Below are 22,267 nucleotides of genomic sequence, written 5' to 3' on the forward strand. Positions count from 1 at the left end.
GCTGTTGTAGACCCCAGAGAATTTGAGGTTGAAGGTATGAAGTGCAAAAAAGGCTCTGAAGTTGCAGAGAATCAAGAGGAAATTGAGGAAGATTCTGCAGAGTCCCAAGAGATGGCTGAAGCTGCAGAAATTGAGAGAACCCTTAAAGTAGGGAAATCTAGCCCAGAAGTCCCATCAGCAGCTGAGAGCTTAACTGAACTTACTGGTAAGACCAAGATGGAGGCCATAAAGATGGACTTGGTACAGAAGATTGAGCATCTTGAGGCCAAAGATGAGGAAAAATTCAAAGGCTCTGAGGCTATGGAAAAACCTGAGGAGAATGCAACTCCAAAGGTGGAGCCTGTGATAAGAAAAGAGGATGGATATGGAAGACCCAAGGAACGGTCCGATGGCCTTACAGGTAAAGAAATTCAGCCAGTCTTTACGTGCATGGTAGAAGTCCCTGCAGACTTGAGAAAAGCCTGTGCCAGTGAGGCGGTACATGAAAAATTCAAGACGGCCGTAGGAGCCTATAAAGTGTACTTTGCCCCAGAGTCTTGTCGGTTGGTGGTGTGCTCTGTAAGTGATGTCACAAAGAAGCGGGTGGCTATCCTGAGTGGCATGCACCTACAGTGTCTTCGCACGAAGTGGCTCATCTCTACAAAGACGGAAGAAGACACCACACGATTGGAGCATATGAAGCGGCTCACCTCAGCGTTTCAGGAAGTGGTGGTTGTGAAGAAACCATTAATTGGGCTTGCAATAAGAGCGCTGAGAAGTAACATTCAGCAAGCCAGGAAGGTTCCAGGTATTACAGCTATTGAAGTGGAAAAAACCAGTGGAACATTCCGAATCTATGGGAAAACTGCAGGAGCAGTCAAGACAGCTCGAAGGCTGCTGGAGTTTGTGGAGGAGGTCACACAAGTGCCCAGAGAACTGGTTAAGAAGCTGATTGGAAGAAATGGAAGAGTCATGCAGGAGATGGTTGATAAGTCCGGTGTGACGAGAGTAAGAATTAATATTCATAATGAAGCCAAGATACTCTGTGAAGTCGGTATGGTTCCATGTGTCATTGTGGGAACAAAGGAGTGTGTCGGAAATGTACGAGTCCTCCTAGAGTACCGCCTGGGTTACCTGGAAGAACTAAGGCAGTTGAACCTAAAAAGGCAGAATATTGCAGAACAACTCCATCAAGTTGGTATGAGGTTGAGACCGCTTTCAGGCTGGGGCCAGGAAAAGGGTTGCCCACCTGATAAAGGTGTTGCTTCAGTTGGCACAGAAAGTAGGTCCTATAATGAAAGGAACCAAGGTCATGGAAGACCTAACTACACTTTGGGCTATAGCATAGACTCTGAATGGTCCAAGCCCTCTACTCTAAACTCCAAAGGAATGGATGAAGGGAGTGATGTATCTACAGCGAAGGATGGTCTTGAGAAAACACGCCAACAGAGCGATGACGACCGAAGACGCAATGGAAGAACAAGCCATAGTAAATCTGCAAAAAGAGAATGCAGACGGTCTAGATATAGCAGATCATCTATCAGCTCAGTGCTGAAGTGCCCAGACAGTAGCCCTTCTAGTGGATTAGATAGCTCAGAGTCGGACCAGACAGTAGTTTCGACTGGAAGAGAGTTTCGCTACTACACTAGCCGTTGGAGACAGTCATGGAGAGAGAGGTCTGACCGGGGGGCGTATCTGAGAAGGGGGTTGACTGAGACGAGTCGGGTGACAATGACCGACTTTGTCAGGAGCTGAAGCTCAAGTTTGTCAAAAAGGGCCCTCTCAACTGGTAGGACAAGGTGACACTGATGCCCTGTCTCGGGGCCCCTTTGGGTGTCAAGTGTTCAACCCTACGAGTTTGAACAGAGGGGGGGGATATGTGAGGTAGCGACCACCAATGTGGTAAATGGTCGCTATGTGTCGCAATGGAGAAGGTCCCTGCGATATTAAAGTGAAGTTGCTATGGGACTTGTAGTTCCACAAAGCCTTGGTTCTGCATATAAGGGTTAGGTTCTCTTTAACAATGCGAGGATGCTGTGCAGGTCTGGAAACACAAACCTCCACCTGTGGGTGTGTCCAGTCTGATTTAGGAGACTGTCAGTGTGTGTATGAGCAGCCCTGCACGAGGAACAGCCTCCGGCAGGTAAAGAGGCTGCTATTCTCAGAGAGGTTGGAGCCTCTGGAAGGAACCTGCCCAAGGAAGCGTAGGTTGCCTTCAACCTTCTGGAACTGAGTGTGTGGAGGCTGAGGGAGCTCCACTCTGACACTCGTGTCCAAACCTGTGTGGGCGGTCCACTACAGAGACTGACCAGAAATCCGTGTCTCCTGGGGAGACAGCCATACCTTCACTATGGACATTTAAATGGACTTGAAGCCCACGGTATGTGAAGGTGTTTTGTTTACCTTTTCCTTTAAGCCAGGAGAGGCTTCATTGTGTTTTGGAAGGGCAGTTTATGTTACTAATAAACTGCTGCATTTTTGAGAGAGACTGTGTTGCCTGTGTATGCCTAAGCTACCCTGCATCGCTGCAAGTGAGTAAAACCCCCGGGTTGCGGTAAGCAACGTTCACAATATATATATATATATATATATATATATATATACACGTCCTTAGTATACCTCTCTACCTTTGATGTGGGCTCCTGCGGTGAGCCCACATTTTTCTACACACATAGCAGCAGATCTGATCAGCTGACATGTGTAGCTAACAGGCAAAGATGGCTCTCCGAACCATCCACATCTGTTGACCCCTTAGATTGCGTTACCAAACTTTGAAAGCGCGATCTAACATGCTCCATCAGTGATCGCATTGTTCCCTGCTGCCATCCATGCCCCTCTGATGCCGATCATGGAGTGTCAATAGTTGTCATGTCAGGGTGGGGTTAGCTGATGACTCCTGTCACAGTCTTGACTAACTTACTGTGAATGCTGGCAGAGCACCTGCACTCACTGGAGGTCAGCATTTCTGCTGATCAGAGCAATGCTGAAGCATCACTTTGATCAGCAGAAGCGGCGAGACTGTAGAGTCATAAAGTTCCCTGAGGGGATTTAGTAAAATTAATAAAATATGTAAATAAAATAAAAAATTTGAAGAAAACATAAAAAATGGAAGTTCAAATAACCTCCCTTTTGCCCCATTGAAAATAAAACAATAATAATAATACAAAAATACACATATTTGGTAGTGTCACTTTCAGAAGTGCCCAATCTATCAAATCATATAATCAATTAATCTGATCAGTAAAGGGCGTAGTGAGAAATAAAAGCCAGAATTACGTTTCTTTTGTCGCCGCAACATTGCATTTAAAATCCAATAGCAGGTGATCAAACATTCTATCTACCCAGAAATGGTATAACTAAAAATGTCAGCTCAAGATGCAAAAGATAAGCATCACTGAGCCCCAGATTCTGAAAAATTAGACAGCTATAGGTCTCGAAATATGGCATCAAAATTATCATGTTTTTTTTTATTAAATTCTGAATTATTTTTCATCATTTAGATAAAAGTAAAATTTTACATATTCAGAATCTGCGAACTTGTACTGACATGCGGAATCATATTGCCAGGTAAATTTTACCATAGAGTAAACAAAAAACACAAAAAACAATTCTGCAATTGCACTTTTTTTGCAATATCGCCACACTTGGATTTTTTTCCCTCATTTTCCAGTACAATATGGGGCAGAATGAATGGTGTAATTCAAAGTACAACTTCTCCCACAAAAAGCAAGCTCTCATATGGCAATATTGATGAAAAAAAATGTTATGGCTCTTTGACGGAGGGGAAGAAAAAACTAAAACAAAAAACTCAAAATCACTGGGGGTGAAGGGGTTAAAATTAGTGTCTTCCTTTTTTTAAGGACTGGATTGAAAAAGTAATCCAAACTTGCGCACTAAAATAAATTAATAAGACAATAGATAAGTTTCTTATTATCAGGTAACAATGGATGAACTCAGTGAAATTTAGTGATCAATCTTTTTCTTCTTCTTCAAAATAAGCCACTGCTAGATGAGTGTTTTGCAGAATATACTTCATAGATCACAGGAGCTCTTGGCCAAGTCAAGCATTCCTGTGTATGTAGGCGTCAGGATAGATGTTGACCAAATAATCATTCGACTGCCAGTTATCTAAAGTGTATAGGAGCATTTACTCTACAATTGTTATCATAATACAGTAGCAGATAGTGTTAATCTTTCTCGCCAATTTGTCTTTATGATGTAATTTTTTATGTTTAAAAAGTGGTTGATTTACTATGTACATTTTTAAAATTTGTAATAACAAAAGTATTTAAACATATTATAAATAATAATAATAATAATAATAATAATAATAATAATAATAATAATAATAATAATAATAATTATAATAATAATGTTAAAAATGAACATTACCTGCAAATTTGACATGAAATTTATTCTCTGGTTTCAATATCTGAACATACAGGGGACAATTTGGAGCAAAGTCTTTGACAGCCCAGGCCCTCAATATTGTTTGATGGTCCTAAATAACAAACACAAATTGAGTTATTGATTTATAGACTGTCCATTATAGTAATTAGCAAGGGTTTCTGTTACAAAACAGTATTAACAATGACTAACACAGGATACACAACTAACTGGGGAATGAGTGAGATACAACAAAGTGATCAATTTTACACACAAGTATGTTCTAAAGTATATCCTTATAAAATTGAAATTGTCTTAGCCTATAAAAGATATCAAACCAGTAAATTTAATAAGCCCACCATTGCATAGTCGAATTCTTCAGTCACATGATCTTGTCTCAGGTTAAAAGTATCAATTGATTTTAGAGACCCTGGGTGAATATAATCCTCCATATATATGGTCGGCCAAAACCAGTTGATTGTGATAGCTTCATAATATCATAGCGTTTAAGGCCTCTTTCACACATTCGTGAAAAACCACACACGTTTTTCACGGACGTGTCAGAGGTGCGTTTTTTCCTCCGTGAGCCGTGTTTATGGCCTACGTGTGTTCTCCATGGGTTATCCGTGATAACACATGGAGAACGGGAACTTTCTACTCACCTGTCCCTGGCTTCGCTGTCCGTGGTCCTGATCTTCGGTCTCCGGTCCTGCCCACTGAGTATGCAATGAGCATAATGAGCGGCGGTCGGAAGCAAGTGACAGCAGCGTCAGAGCCGGTGGGACTGGAGAAGGGGAGTAATGCTTTGTTTTTTTTTCTTGCAGACACATGTGATTTCTCCGGTGCGTGTCACATGGAACACATTCATGTGGTCCGTTTGCATTATGTGTGACCCGTTTGCGTTCCGTGTGACACCCGTGAAAAGAGAAAACAGACATGTTGCCATCAGGAACACACGGACACACGTATGTATGGCACGGACACACATTCCGTGCGTAAATACACACGTGTATCCAAGTCCCTTAAAAAAACTAAGGTCTACGTGTGTACGTGTCTCCGGTACGTGAGGAAACTGACCAAACACGTACCGGAGGCACGAACGTATGAAAGAGGCCTAAGGTTGACAGTAGACTTAAGTCCATCGAATTGAACCCATGATCTAACCAAAAATGTTGAGCCAGGTGAAGTCAAAAAGCTCCATGCAACAGACAATAATCGCCATATTAGAGGAAATCATTTCTTTCCAACACCACATACGGCAATCAGACTAGATAGGTTGTGATGATTCTGATGTGCCTAAGAAACTTTATTTCAATATTATGCTTTAAACTTATGGGAGGGAGGAGAGGGTGTGAGCATAGAACAGTGATAGCGAACCTATAGCACGCGTGCAAGCTGCGGCGCGCAGAGCCCTTTCTGCTGGCACGCACACTGTCGCCTCGTCTTGCCACTTTGCACTGCTGGCGCGGTCGCACCGGCAGTTTAAAGTTGTGCTGGAGCAGAGGAGACATTTTTCCTCACTCTGACACTCCTCCTCCTAGGCCACAGGTCTATTGCCTAGGAAACGGAGGAGCATAAGTGAGTGGCGCCGCCATAATGACGTCTTCTGGCCGCGTGGGAACTGAGGACCCAGCGGCGTGCAGCGGTGGAACGAGTGCTGGAAGGTGAGTTGTGTTTTTTTTGTTTTTTTTTAAACTTGTGTGCGTCTGTGCCAAGGTGGGGGGGGGCAATGCCAGCATAGTAAAAACATGCATGCCAGGATGGGGGAAACATGCATGCCAGGATGGGAAAAACATGCATGCCAAGATGGGGAAATCATGAATGCTAGGATGTGGGAAACATGCATGCCAGGATGGGGGAAACATGCATGCCAGGATGAAGGAAACATACATGCCAGGATGGGGGAAACATGCCAGGATGGGGTACATTTACCAGGAACGGGTACATTTACAAGGATGGGGGAACATGTTGGGATGGGGAACATTTACCAGGATGGGGGAACATGTCAGGATGTGGAATATTTACCAGGATGGGGGAATATGTTGGGATGGGGAACATTTACCAGTAAGGGGAACATGCCAGGAAGGGGGACATTTACCTAGATGGGGGTACATTTACCTGGATGGGGGTACATTTACCTGGATGGGGAACATTTACCAGGATTGGGGAACATTTACCAGGATGGGGGAACATTTACCAGGATGGGGGAACATTTACCAGGAATGGTGTACATTCACCAAGATGAGATACATGCCGGGATGAGGGAACATTTACCAGGAATGGTGTACATTTACCAGGATGACATACATGCCGGGATGGGGGAACATTTACCAGGATGAGGAATATTTACCAGGATAGGGAATATGCTGGGATGGGGTACATTTACCTTGATGGGGCCATGATAGGGACAAATATACCAGAATGTAGGAAATATATATCAGGAATGGGGACATGTTTACCAGGAAGTGCCCCAGGAAGGGGGACATAACTACACAATGAAAGGGGAGGGGAGCAACTCGTATGTCTTTATGGGATTTCAAGATGTTCAGACTTTGAAATGTAGATGTGGATTATAGCGTGAAATCTGATTGCATTCCAAGCTAAAATCTCTGTCTAACAAGCTGCAATTTTTTCCAGAAAGATCAATCTAACTGCAGTGTCTGGAAAGGGCAGTGGCAGTGGCTCAGCTTTAATGTGTGTAAGCACACATGAGCGTGATGCCCCCTGCTGAAGAGAAGACTGCAAGGGTAAGGTTAAGATCAATTATTTACATAATAGGATTGGTTTTAGGTCTACAGTTTGGGCACTCGGCCTGTGAAAGTTTCGTCATGACTGGCCTAGAACTACTCTACCCCAATGATGATATTAAAGGGGTTATTATGTAACCATTTTTTTAAAAAAACACCTGAAGTCTAATAATCTGTGCAAAATTACCCATCCGTGCCTTTAGATCTTCACTTGATAAGCATGTGAAAAAAGTGGGTAAGTGAGTTTGTGTGCTGCAATCACAGAATTGAGCCCAGTAAGGAAAAATAAATTCTTTAACGGCACAACGCATTTAATGGATGGACTGTCCCCTTTCTTAGCTGCCTACATTATGCACTTGAGGAAGGGGGCTATCTGTACTTGAAATGCGTAGTGCCATTAAAGATTTTATTTTTCCTTACTGTGCTCAACTCATGATTGATTCATGATTGATCAACACTTGATTCAGGTCTCGGCCTGGTAGTTGTAGAGCGGGTGCAGCAGCTGATCCTGAGTGTGCCTTGGTGTTAACAAGAATCCATTGAGCTAGTGTGAGCCAGCGGACCCCTGTGAGATCCATAATAACTACTCTTTTAATCACTGGTGAGTGCAGCTCATTCCCTGTCACTTTGAAACGATGACCTGAGAAGGTGGTGAAGCGCTGTCTGACTGCAGAGGTTCTTTGGAGATCTCACACCTCATGCTGTTTCCAGGATTGTGGCTGACCAGCAAAACTATCATGGATGAGTTTACTCCATATTGACCTGTTACTGATAATTTGCTAATTCACACAAGGGGCACCTTTTTCATTTTATCTTTTAGATCCTCATTGGATATTTATTTATATATTTTTCTGGCTCTAGCTCTTCTGCTCAGTGTGATGTGGCCAGTTCTTCAGTGCTAACAGCAGACTACATTTCCCATAACTCCTTGCTTCACCTCAATGCTCCATGCTCTCCCTATTCACAGATAACATAAGCTACTCCAAACTGTTCTGTGAGCTTATCAGGGTGGAAGAGCTGATGAGATGATGGTGATTATTATTATTATTATTATTATTATTATTATTATTATCTTGTCTGTCCCCATCAACCTTTTAAAAAAATTCTAATTTTCCAATTCTGCCTGTGTTTCAGATATATTTCTCCTATGTGTCCTGTACAGGCTCCAAAACCTGTCTTTGTTAACCTAGCAATCAATCATGTTGCAGCTTTCATTTTACCAGAGATACTTAAAAAATGAAATCTGAGTTCTCATTGGTTGCGATGGGCAGTGAAGACAGTTTCTCTTTCAGACAGTATACATAAAGGCCCAGTTGTATTTATACTGTATTTATAGCTATCAAATGTCATATCAAATATGGACAAAAGTAATAAGGCTTTCAATGAAAAACCTTTTGGTGGTTTAGTGACTGGAACTGCTGCACTTGCTCAGCTGTGTCCATCCCATAGTGCGACAAAGAAAGACAAGAGAATCATTGTTCCTCCTCTGACAGCAGTGGGCACTCAGTGTTCGTGTCCCCTCTGTACAGATAGGAATGAGCTGAGCCAAATGAACACCTTCCAATTGACTCAGAATTACTGGCAGTCATTAAATTGAACCTGCCATTATTCGGTCACTTCCATGAGTTACCCTCTCTGTCATTGGGACACTTTCCCTAAGGGTGGCTTTACACGCTGTGACATCGCTAGCCGATGCTAGCGATGGCGAGCGTGATAGCACCCGCCCCTATCGTTATGCCGATATGCGGTGATCGCTGCCGTAGCGAACATTATCACTACAACAGCGTCACACGTACTTACCTGCTCGGCGACGTCGCTATGCCCGGCGATCCGCCTCCTTTCTAAGGGGGCGGTTCGCTTTGCATCACAGCGACGTCACTAAGCGGCCGCCCAATCAAAGCGGAGGGGCAGAGATGAGCGGGACGAACATCCTGCCCACCTTCCTCCTTCCTCATTGCTGGCGTGTGGCAGGTAAGGAGAGGTTCCTTGTTCCTGCGGCGTCTAACGTAGCGATGTGTGCTGCCGCAGGGACGAGGATCAACTTCGCCCCAGCGACAGCAGCGATAATTGGGAATGGACCCCCATGTCAACGAGGAGCGATTTTGGACGTTTTTGCAACAATCCAAAATCACTCCTAGGAGTCACATACAACGAGATCACTACAGCGGCCGGATGTGCGTCACAAAATCCGTGACCCCAACGAGATCGCTAAAGCAATCTCGTAGCGTGTAAAAGCCCGCTTAAGCCAAAACTCTATGATTGTAAACTACAATGTAAATAGCTGCTTGCTAATAACAGATATAGTTTGTTAAAGCAAGCCATGGAGGAAAAATGGGCCTGATGTCCGAAATGTCATAGCAGACGTGAACAATAAGAATTGAAAATGAAATGTTTTCAGCTAATAGAAGTGTCACCAGGATAAATTCTGCGTCCTGATCTTTTCACTGTATGTGCAAGTAGTTGGGGGAATAAGCGACGTCTTCTGGTATGATTTTATTTTCCCAGAGCACCTAAGGACTACATCACACATTTGAGGAAAGATATATGAACTCAAGAAGGTAGGGATATAGCTCTTGGACAAAAAAAGCACTATCTAATGCAGTGGTCCTCAATACTAGTCCTTCAGGCCACTAACAGCTCACGTTTTCAGGATCTTCTTATTACTGGTGTTGAGCGAGTAGTTAACTATTCATACTCACTAAGCTGTTAGCGAGTACTGTCCGCTACTCGCATACTCATTATGAGTAGAGGGTGCAATTTAAGTCAATGGGAAATACTCGCTAAGTAGCGAGTAACCTGAAAGCCGTACTATTCGCTACTCGCACGATAAGTATGGCTTTTGGGTTACTCGCTACTCAGCGAGTATTTCCCATTGACTTACATTGCGCCCAGTACTCATAACAAATATGAGAGTAGCAGACAGTACTCGCTAACAGTACGAACAGTTAACTACTTGCTCAACACTACTTATTACTGCATAAGTGATAATTAATGACTACTCGCATAAATAGTACGGTGTTCTCAATATCCTTTTCTTGATAAGAATTATGTTCCTCGCCTCATAAATTTTGATTCACCTCCCCACATGTTTGGTGCCTGTTTTTCAGCCACTAAACATGATGGGTTTCCTTGCCAATTACAGTAATGTCGTAACCAACTTTACTACTGACATTACTGTGAATGGCAGGCGCAGTAAAAAACTAAAATTCTGTGCCTTTAAAAAAGCAGGAGAATTATACTTGCTGAGTTTCCCCATGGCTGTAACACTACTTCTGTGTCCTCTTATTAATCCTTTTGAATATGCACTGCTTCCCCTGCCCACCGTTTGTAATAGTGTCTGTGAATGATTGCAGTCCTGCTTCCCCCACCCGCCCACTCTCTGAGCTGATATCTTTGATTGCAGTCACACTAGCTGTCTAGGTCCCGGAAGTGGCATGTAAAAATAATTAATTGGAAAAAATGGTGCAAGGTCCCCTGCATTTTGATAGCCAGTGCAGATAAAGCAGACAAATACAGGCTGCAGACCTCAACTGTGTGAGCTATCTTGGCTGTGAATCAAAATATTAGGGCTCCCTTGAATCTATATTTTAATTTTTTAAAAAAAGAATTAAGAAAACATTGTGCAGTCCGTCCAATTTTAATACCAATTTTGATACCCAGCCAAGACAAAGTGGACAGCTGCGGCTGGGAGGTCTACGGTTATTGGGCCCTCCCCAGCGTAAAAATAGCATCCGACAGTGAGATCGCAATTTGGGTAATATAAGCGGTTAACAACAATTTGTCAAAAATACAGCTGTCATCAAGCCTGAGGTTAGTAATGGGGAAGGGTTTATGAGATCTCCCCATCACTAACCCTGTAAGTCAACAGAAATTAATGCAAAACACAGAAAAAAATCTTTAATTAAAAAAAAAAAAACATCAACAACCCCATCCTTTTTCTCCAATTTACTAACTCTAAAACACCTCTGCAGGTCGGACACAATTCACACCAAGACATCTACATGCACAGTCCCATTAAAAAAAATGACCAAGCACTGCCGCATCAGGAACACACTGACAGACCTGCAGCTGAGAGTGATGACATCAGTCAGTTCACCTGACGTCAGTGCTGATGTACTGTGGGAACCCACCTCAGGTGAACTCATTGAACTTAGTGACCTCAACTCAGGTGAACCCATTGAAGTTAATGCTGGAATACTGGATTAGGTGATGTGCGCACTTTGAGTATTTGTTTGCAGACATTTCTGCACCCAATACACTGTGTGCAGAATTATTAGGTAAATGAGAATTTTGATCACATGATACTTTTTATACATGTTTTCCTACTCCAAGCTGTATAGGCTTGAGAGACAACTACCAATTAAGTAAATCAGGTGATGTCCATATCTGTAATGAGGAGGGGTGTGGTGTAATGACTAGGGTTAAGCGAATGTATTCGCCACTATTCGGTATCCGACGGATAACAGGTTATTCGCACCATTTGGTATACGATGGATAAAACAACATCCACTCCGATACTTTCATTTTCATTTCTGATTTCCAGGCGCCTGTTTTCCAGCCAATGAACACATCTTATATTTCTTGTCCTCACAGTAACGCCGCAGCCATCTTTGTTGTGGTGTTACTGTGATTGGCTTTTGTGAACACGCAGTGATAGGGAGTTGGCGGTGTACATAGACTGTATTGTGTGCGGGATAGCATTCGTAGATCAAACTAATAAATAGTCCTTGTAAGGGCTGAACACAGTGTCCAGTAGCTTCTAGCAGCTCCATAAATTGCTTTTTTGACAAACAGAATGAAGGTCTTTTGGTCTCTCTCTCTCTCTCTGTCTGTCGGTCTCTTCCTCTCCCCCTCTCGCTCATATTCACCGATCACTGACCGATCACCGGCATGGCGCTGCACAGCTGCCACACTGCTTCGGCAGCTTCTCCAGCTTTTGAAAATGCCAGCTGTTCATTATTCCATCTCATATTCCCTGCTTCCCCAGCCCACACAAAACATGATTTTCATGCAGGACAATGCTCCATCACATGCATCCAACTACTCCACAGTGTGGCTGGCCAGTAAAGGTCTAAAAGATGAAAAATAATGACATGGCCCCCTTGTTCACCTGATATGAACCCTATAGAGAACCAGTGGCCACTCATAAAATGTGAGATCTACAAGGAGGGATAATAGTTTACCTCTCGGAACAGTGACTGGGAGGCTGTGGTGGCTGCGGTATGCAATGTTGATTGTAAACAGATCAAGCAACTGACAGAATCTATGGATGGTAGGCCGTTGAGTGTCATCATAAAGAAAGGTGGCTATATTGGTCACTATTTTTTTGGGTTTTGTTTTTGCATGGCATGTCAGAAATGATTATTTCTAAATTTTGTGCAGTTATATTGGTTTACCTGGTGAAAATAAACAAGTGAGATGGGAATATATTTGTTTTTTATTTAGTTGCCTAATAATTCTGCACAGTAATAGTTACCTGCAAAAACAGATATCCTCTTAAGATAGCCAAATCTAAAATTTAGGTTGCACAGTACTCACAGTAAGTGAACAAGCAAATCACTTGTCCCATTTAGGGCAGACATAAATAAATAAAAATATATAAATCTTTATTTTTATATAGCACTAACATATTCCACAGCGCTTTACATACATCAGGAACACTATCCCCTTTGGGGCTCACAATCTAAATTCCCTATCTGTATGTCTTTGGAGTGTGGGAGGAAACCCACGCAAACACGGGGAGAATATACAATCTCCTTGCAAATATTGTCCTTGGTGTAATTCAAACCCAGGACCCCAGCGCTGCAAGGCTGTAGTGCTAACCATTGAGCTACAGTGCATAGTGGTTAGATTTGTCACCACAAAAAAACACAACTTATTTCTCCATCTAAACCCCTGCTGCTCAGCATTAGAGAGGACCTTATCACACTGCACAGGCTGTGTAAACCGATCCGCAAGCAATACATAAGAACGCATCGTTTTATGCTCGTGTTAACGCCTATCAATCTGAATGGCTAAAGTCATAGAGGCATGGAGACCAGAAGGAATCGGAAATCCCACCATAACATCCTTCTCTGCATCCGCGAGACCCTTACGAAAAAGTGCTGCAAGAGCATCATCATTCCATTTGGTAAGGACTGCCCACTTTCTAAATTTCTGACAAAAAATTTCAGCGGAATCCTGACCTTGGATCAAAGCCAGCAAGACTTTCTCTGCTTGATCAATAACATTGGGTTCATTATTTAACAATCCCAGGGCCTGAAAAAAAAAATCCACAGTAGCAAGAATCGGATCATCAGGGGCCAATGAAAAAGCCCAGTCCTGAAGGTCACCGCGCAACAAAGAGATGACAATCCTAACCTGCTGCACGGGACTCCCAGAGGAATTAGGTTTTAAGGCAAAAAAACATTTTACAATTTTTTTAAAGTTGAAAAAATTAGATCTATCCCCCTAGAACAATTAAGGAATGGGAATTTTAGGTTCTGAAACAGGATCTTGTCTAAGATAAGCTGAAATTGCCTGGACCTTAGAGGAGAGATGCTCAACACGCTCAACCAAGTACTTTGTATCCATGTCAACAAAAAATCTTCCTCGGTACCCAAAGAGTAAAAATCTGTAGAGAAGAAGCGCAATAGGGTTTTACCCCAATAACACATGGGGTAGAGACAGGGAGCAGTAATACTCACCAAGTGAAGTTGTGAAAGTCACAACTACTATGCAGGCATGGAAAGTTTTGATCAAGGCAGCAGCAACCCACACGGCAGATAACAGAGAACAATAGAGGAAAATAGGGTTTATTTGAGCCGCGCCAATGATCACTTCTCAGGTATTCAGATTAATGGATCTTTATTTTGCACAGGTCTCCTGGAGATTTGATGTGTTCTTATGCCTGATGGTCCTGAGGAAGGGAGCTGAGACCTGTGCAAAATAAAGATCCATTAATCTGAATACCTGAGAAGTGATCATTGGCGCGGCTCAAATAAACCCTATTTTCCTCTATTGTTCTTTGTTCGGTACCCAAAGAAAAAGAGGAAAAATAAATGGAGATAAAAAAATTATTTTCCCTTCTTTTGAGTAACTTTTTTCTCTTGTAGACCGGTTATATTATTATGATCCGGTAACCGTGGAAGATTACAAAAAATTCCCATTGATGAAAAAACACCAAGAAACAGGAGTAGTTGGAACCTGGGATGACCACAATCCCCTGACTATCAGACTACACTAGAAGTAGCCGTGGAGCGTTCCTAAAAACTTAGATGCCACGTCACAGCCTGTGAAACTAGCTACACCTCACAGAATGAAATGAGGAAATCTACCTTGCCTCAGAGTAGTCCTCAAAGGAGTAGGTAGCCCACCACATACAAAGATTACGGTGATATATGAAAACACAATACTCAGAAAAAATAGAGGAGGCCCAACTAACTTGATACAAAGAAAAGGAAAGGAACTGATTGTGGTCAGTACAAAATCCCTGTAGAAAAATACCAAAGTCCTGATAGTTAAAAAGGCCCTGGAGGTCATACGACCTCAACCCCACTGTATCAGGTACTCCTGTAATTAATGTGAGAACAAAATACCAAAAAAGAACACAAAAATACACAAGAGCAAATAATCAAATCAGACAGGGATAAAATCCCTTTTCCTGCAGGAGAGCTCACAACACAATAGAAACAAAACTTCACCTTCAAAAACACAGACACAAAGCAAAACAAGGAAAAACAACACCCTAAGGTGTAAACCAGGAAGCAAGGTAAAAACTGAAAACTTAGCTGCAGAAGTCTTGCTCAGGGATACAGGGAAGGACAAAGCTCCAGGCCAGGAACAGAGACCAAGGAACACACAATTATAACCGGCGTCTGCCGGGCAAAAAGTGGTCTCCTATATAGACCAGACTTGTCTGCATTAGGGCTTCCCCAATTCCCAATTAACACTGACACCTATCTAAGACACAGGCTCAGATTCAGCTCAACTACCATTCCTGGCCACCAGAGGGAGCTTCAGAACAGCACCCACACAGACGACATTGACAATACTTTGCAGTCCTGACATGTTTTTGGTGCAATTTCCTGCCAGGAAATGCAATGAACTCAGTGAAGTCACCTGAGGTGAACTCATTGAACTCAGTAGTGGATAACCTGATGAGGCTTAGTGTGCACTTTGAGTATTTTATTGCAGACATCTCTGTACCAAATCTGCATTTCCTAGCAGATAACTGCACCAAAAAAATGTCAAACATATCATGATTTTGGTGCACTTTTCACAAAGGAGATGCATTGAACCTCATCTGATTTCATTGAGTTTAACTGAGGTGAGGTCACAAAGTTCATCTGAGGCCTGTTCCCCTAAGGTAACAGTTGAAGTACCATGGGAACCTCATCTGTGACCTCAGGTGAACTGATTGCCAGATTACCGGATTAGGAGATGTATGCATATTGAGTATTTGGTTGCAGACATTTCTAGACCAAATCTTCATCTCCTAGCAAAAAAATGTACTATAACCACATGTTTTCTTAATGTGGTTTTGGTGAGGATTTTTGCCAGGAGATGCACATTAGCTGCAAAAATGTCTGCGACAAATATTCGATGCACATCTAATATTTTGGTAATTTGGCATTGACTTCAGTAAGTTAAACTGAGGTGAGGTCATTGAGTTCAATGAGTTCACGTGAGGTTGGTTCACCTGAAGTCACAGCTGGAGTACTGTGGGAACGAGCAGTTGGGACCTTAAGTGAGCTGAGTGACATCACTGCTCTCACAGCTGCAGCTCCATCATTGTGCCCCTGATTAAGCAGTGCTTAGTCCTTTTATCTAAAGGGACTGTGCACTGCTACCTTAGATGTAGCAGAGCCAGGATCACAGTGGGATATGGTGGTGGAATTTACATCGGACCTGCAGGGGTGTTTTGGGGGTTAACAAATTGGAGAAAGAGGGTGAGGTTTTTGTTTTTTTAATACAGGATTTTTTTCTCTGTTTTGTGTGCATTTCTTCTGACTTACAGGTTTAGTAATGGGGAAGTTCTGGGGGCTAATAAATTGGAAAAAGGGAGGGTTTTTTTTTGAAAAAAATATAAATTATTTTTCTCTATGTTTTGTGTTTATTTTTACTTACAAAATTAGTAATAGGGGTGTCTCATAGACCTCAGAACATTACTAATCTAAGGCTTTGGTGCAGCTGGGATTTTTTGACAAATCACAGTTGTCATTAACCCCTTATATAACCCTGTTTCCCACCACTCCCGGGAAATTGAGATAAGTTAGTTAAAGCCCTGGAATTTGTAACTTCATAGATGTGCCAATTCTAGGGCAGCTGTAGGGTGCTATTTTTTTACTGGGAGGGCCCAGTAACTTTGGGCCTCTCCAGCTTTAGAATACCAGCCTCCAGCTGTCTGCTTTTTCTTGGCTGGTATCAAAATTGGGGGAAACCTCAAAACTTTTTTTATTTTTTTTTTATAAATAAATAAAAACACATGGGTCCCTCGTATTTTGATACACAGCCAAAATAATGCACACAGCTGGGGGCTGCACCCTCCAGCTTTCTGCTTTGTTTGCGCTGGTATCAAACTATGGAGGACACTGTGCCATTTTTTCTTTATTTGCTATTTTTTATTCCACTTCAGAGACCCACACAGCTAGTGTGACTGTTATCCCAGAGATTGTAACAAAAAGTGGGAAAGGGAAGCAGGACTGCAGCCAAAGACACTGATAAAGAGGGTGGGCAGGGCACGCACTGCATATTCATGAACTTTAATGACAGGATGCAGAAGCAGTGTGACAGGGGTGAAACTAAGTAGAATTATCTTGCTGTTATCCCAGTAATACTCTGACAAAATTATTCCCAGAAACCAACTGTGGGTCAGAAATGCATCCAGGCTTCTTTCTCATGCTGTTCCGATTCAGTTTCAGCACTTTTGCATCCATTGCAACATTTTTTCAGCCCTCCCAGACCTACTACCAAGTTTCCTATTGTCTTGCATTAGGTTTGTTTTTCCGTTTCAATACACGAATAATAAAAATTATGACACAAGGAATGCATACTCGAATATATGTTTATTTACCCATCTCTAGTGATAATTTTGTCACCTGTCCAATAAAAAGGAACTCCTTAAAGCATGATGTATTGGTGGGCTTGAGGACGGGAGTTGAGAAACATTAATTCAAAGTGTATGGGCACCATAAAGAGTTGGTTATTTGTTTACATTTTTTTTCCATAAGGCAATTGTACACATGAGAATTAGAAACATTGTACTAAACTGTATATTATCAGAGAAATTTGCTCATCTCTCCTACTGGTTTGACATTTGACTCTCAAATCATGGGTAAAATTTGTTTTCAGTGAAAACACATTTTCTAATTAATGAGATGGGAGATAGGAGTTGCTGCTTTTAAATTTCCATAGAGATTTTTCCATGCATTCTACGGAATGTTCTCTATAGGATTTAATGAGAAAATCTACATTTGTTGTAGACAGATTTTGCCTTTTGATGTGAGAATTTTCAGACTGATGTATCAACCTAGGAGGCAAAAGAAGCAGATTTCTCCAATAAGATATATTACAAAGTTTATTATTTTCAAGTGTATTATTGATTTACGGAAAAACAATCGAAATGCCAGTTACTCTTTAAGCCAACTAACTTGGGCATAATAAACTTACCAGCCTCCTCTCTTTTCTCTGATCTGATCTCCAGTAGCGGGTAATAATGTTTGACAATAAAATCATATGAACAATAAATGTACTGTGAATAATCAATAGTACTTACAGCTGCTGTCCTATCTACTTCACATCTGCTGCTCAGTATGAAACATGCCTCTGCATCATCCATTCTGAAAGAAATAAAAGCATTACATTACATTATATAAATAGGATTTTTTTAAACATACAGTATATAATTTATTTATATTAATTTACAAGATAACTATTTTATAGTGTGGTCCCACAATAAAAATTTATCAGATACTGACCACGATTGGGTTCAATACAGTGGATATAAAAAGTCTACAGACCCCTGTTAAACTGACAGGTTTTTGTCATGTAACAAAAATGAAAAAAAATCTTATTTGCATTTTACAACAAAGCCTAATACTACATACTGTTGGTTCATAAGCATTTACTTCCATAGAATTCCGGAGACTGCGCATGTTCATTAGCTTCTTCCATAAATGTTGAATTTTGTGCTCATTTTCATTTTTTTGATAAACATATGCCTTGGTTTAGGAGTATATAGGCTACTTACCCTTTCAGAAGTGAATATTCTGTTTATTTCTTGTATTGGACATTTCGGTGGTTCACGCATGTGCCGTTGGATACTTGAATATTTTTAGGATGAGCGTGTATTCGGCAATTCAATGAGCCCATGCGCATAAGAAATTTGAGGCTGATGACGTATCTTTTATGATGAGCATACATTCGGCAATCTCCGGCAGATTTCGGGATTAACGGCGCATGCACATAATGAATTTTAGGCTGATGACGTATCATTAACAACGGCCTTAAAGGGACAGCCCCCAACATGGAAACACATCATTTCGGAGCGTGACCACGTCCGCAATTTACACACCATGTTATAGGTATGTACTAGGTGATAACTTGAAAACGTTCTTTCATTATTATGAGCCTGAATTAGATACTGGCATGGCCTTAGGATATGTTAGTAAGTAGAATCCTTTCTGTCTATATACAGTATCTGTTATAGCAGTAGTTCGACAGGTTTGGTATAAAGATTTTCCTGTACACATGTTTATATAGGTGCTATACTTATATAATATGTTGTACCTTCTGCAGTCATCTGAATAAGAAGTTTTCCATAACATCTATCTTGTTTTATTGTTCCCCCAGTTTTGTGATCTACATTTATAGGCACTTCTGATATATTGATTTGAGTCCCCCGACCACAGCGGTCGCCCAAAGGACACCGCTCCACCTGCAGGGACGCTGCAGGGACTTCTCCTTTAGATCTTCTGGCGACAGGTCTGTCAGGTTGGTTACATCTGAGTCGTGACGCCACTCTCGGTTTGCGGTCAGGGTTATGGGTGACCGCCACTGCCGTTTTAACAAGCGTCTGGGGTTGATGGAATCTGCAGCCGGATAGTGTGGCCTCTCGAGAGTGAGGCTGGCCCCAGGGGCTTGCTTGTATGTGTGTAGAACAACAGGTCGCAGAATAACTCAGTCTCAATCCCGAAGTGTCTTGCAAATGGTTTTTACTCACTTTCAAATGCTTCAAGTGGTACCTGGGCAATGCTGAGATAAACCAAGAGAGAACCAGGTATCCTTCAGGCTAGTATAAGGGTAACTGTTAGCTTGCCTTCTTAGCATTTCTCGTTTCGGACAACCCCTGACTTGAAGTACCGTGCGGTTCATCCAGGGAAGTCGCAACTGCCTTTTCTCCCTCTTTTGGCCCGTTTGCTGGCAGTGTGGACCAAGGATGATGGCTCCAGGCTCAATCCTCCTTATGGGCCTCCTCATTGCTGCTGATGCTTGGAATCTGTTTTGGTAGGTGTGGGACTTGTGGTCCTCCCCACCGGAAGGTTTAACAGACTACTAAATGGATGTCTGGCACTAGGGACCTGTTTCCCGTGCGTGCCTAGCCACCAGAGTCTCCGTACACGACAAGCTGACTTCCTCAGCGTCTTTCTGTCTAACTTCTGGTGACCATTCTCCCCCGCCAACAGATACTACACGTGCAGGGTCTGACTAGGGTGTCCGCTATCCTGCGTCTCCACTTCAGACTGGCTACCTCCAGCTCCTTTTCCTGACTGCTGCTGCAACCTAGCTTCCAGCCTCTCTGCCACACCCCTTGATTGGATGTGGGTCTGCCCAGGGGTCCCCTCAAAGGTGTGTGAGACCTGGTCACTATGTGTCTGTGCGTACACACCCTATTCCAGCCTTTTGGATTACCTGTTTGCACTCACCCAGCATGGGTGCAGTACTCAGTGGCGCCTGACCAGGTCAGGGCACACAGATTGACTGCCATATTTCTTATTTACTTTGAGAAACCTTTGCATGGATTCATCTTGAATTATGGCAATTTTTTATATTATCTGGATAATGATTTCCATTTGTTTGAGGCCTCTTTCACACGTACGTGCCTCCGGTACGTGTTTGGTCAGTTTCCGCATGTAGCCGAGAAACCTACACACGTAGACCTAGGTATTCCAATGGATTTGGATACACGTATGTATTTATGCACAGAACGTGTGTCCGTTCCATACATACGTGTGTCCATGTGTTTCTCACGGCAACATGTCCGTTTTCTCTCCTGCATCACGGGTGTCACACATAACACAAACGGACCACACGGATGTGTTCCTTGTGACACGCACCAGAGAAAAGACATGTGTCTGCGAGAAAAAAAACCAATACTTTACTCACCTTCTCCAGCCCTTCCGTCTCTGCCGCTGCTGTCACTTGCTGCCGACCGCCGCTCATTATGCTAATTGAATATTCCCTTCACTGCAGCCGGAAGCAGCAGCAGCAGGAAGTTGGCAGGACCGGAGACCGAAGTTCAGCACCACGGACAGCACTGACAGGGACAGGTCAGTAGAAAGTTCCCGTTCTCCGTGTGTTATCACGGATAACACACGGAGAACACACATAGGCAATAAACACGTCTCACGGAGGGCAAAACGCACCTCTGACACATCCATGAAAAACGTGCGTGGTTTTTCACGAATGTGTGAAAGAGGCCTGAGAGATATTATCTCATTTTCTTATTATTTTGTTGTTTCTGTGCAATTGTGCTGAAACGTTGGTTTGGTATATTTGAATGTAAAGACCCCAATAAACATTGATTTGAATTTTAAAATTTTCTTATTTTGACAATATTTTTGTGCAAAACAGAAATCTCTGTATATTATGTACTTTACCGCTAATCAGAGTTGCTGGAGAAGGAGTTCTGGATCATGAAATATGTCAGAGCTTTTTCAGAACATTTTTTTTTAATAAATTGGTGAATGAGGGAAAGTGTGGGGGGAGTCTTTATTCAATTAAACATTTTTTCCTTTATGTGTTTTTTTTAACTTTACACTTACAGGGCTAGTAAAAGGAGTGTCTGATAGACCCCTTTCCAATCACTAACCCTTGTCTTGATGCCAGCTGACAGTACAGAGCTTACATCAATCCCATTCACTTATTACCCCAATTGCCACCACACCAGGGCAATCAGGGGTAGATGGGGTGAAGCACCATAATTGGCACATCTAATATGGTGCATCAGTTTTAGTACGGCTATGTGCTGCTATTTTTAGGCTGGGAAGAGCCAAATAACAATGGGCCTTTGCATCCTGATAATACTGGCCCGCAGCTGTTTACTTTACCTTTGCTGGTTATCAAAAATGGAGGGACTCTATGCTGTTTTTTGGTATTATTTATTTATCTATTAATTAGGTTAAACAAGGCTAAACAATGTTTATCCTTGTTTAACTTAATAAATAAATAAAATGGTATGGAGTCCCTCCAATTTTTGACCACCACCCAAGATAAAGTATGCAGCTGCAGGCTGGTATTATCAGACTTGGAAGACCCATGGTTATTTGTCCTTTCTCAGCCTAAATTTTGCAGCCCACAGCTGCCACAGTGTTTAGCCTGGTTTAAGCTAATAAATAAATAAGTAAAATATGGTGTATAATCCGAACTGTTTTTAATCACCAACCAAAGTAAAGAAGACTGCTGCGGGCTGGAATTATCAGTTATTGGGTCTCTTCCAGCTTATAAATAGCAGCCAACAGCCGCACGACAATTGGCGCATCACTTTAGATGCACCAATTCTAGCGCTTCACCCCAGCTGTTCCCGATTGCCTTGATGAGGTGGTAATATGGGTCATGGATTTTGGGGTTCATGTCAGCTGTTAATCAATGGTCAGCTGACATTAAGCCCAGGGGTTAGTAATGGAGGGGTCTCTATCAGACAGCTCCATTATTAACTCAGTAATAAATAAATACAGAAAAAAAAGTTATTTAAACAAAGACTCCTCCACACTATTCCTCATTCACCAATTTACTTAAAAAGAAAAAAAATAAAGATCGAACTTAATATTTTGCAGCCTAATAATACCAGTCCATAGCTGTTTGCTTTACCTTGGCTGGTTATCAAAAAATAGGGGGGAACCCACTTTTTTTAAAAAAAAAGAAATATATATATATATATTTGTGTATTTAATAAA

General features: G+C 42.1%; 1 protein-coding gene across 4 annotated transcripts in view; it reads right to left on the minus strand.

The window, feature by feature from the left end:
* The window catches only part of KCNT2 (potassium sodium-activated channel subfamily T member 2), a 1,626,062-nt gene that overhangs the window by 704,788 nt on the left and 899,007 nt on the right, over positions 1–22,267 (minus strand). For all 4 annotated transcript variants that reach the window (XM_075322033.1, XM_075322031.1, XM_075322032.1 and 1 more), the window contains exons 12-13: positions 17,869–17,932; positions 4,372–4,480 (exon numbers count right to left, since the gene is read on the minus strand). In XM_075322033.1, coding sequence (XP_075178148.1) covers positions 4,372–4,480; positions 17,869–17,932 — 173 coding nt within the window. The remainder of the gene's footprint in view (positions 1–4,371; positions 4,481–17,868; positions 17,933–22,267) is intronic.

This window comes from Anomaloglossus baeobatrachus, chromosome 8, assembly GCF_048569485.1.
Source record: "Anomaloglossus baeobatrachus isolate aAnoBae1 chromosome 8, aAnoBae1.hap1, whole genome shotgun sequence".
Classification (NCBI taxonomy): domain Eukaryota; kingdom Metazoa; phylum Chordata; class Amphibia; order Anura; family Aromobatidae; genus Anomaloglossus; species Anomaloglossus baeobatrachus.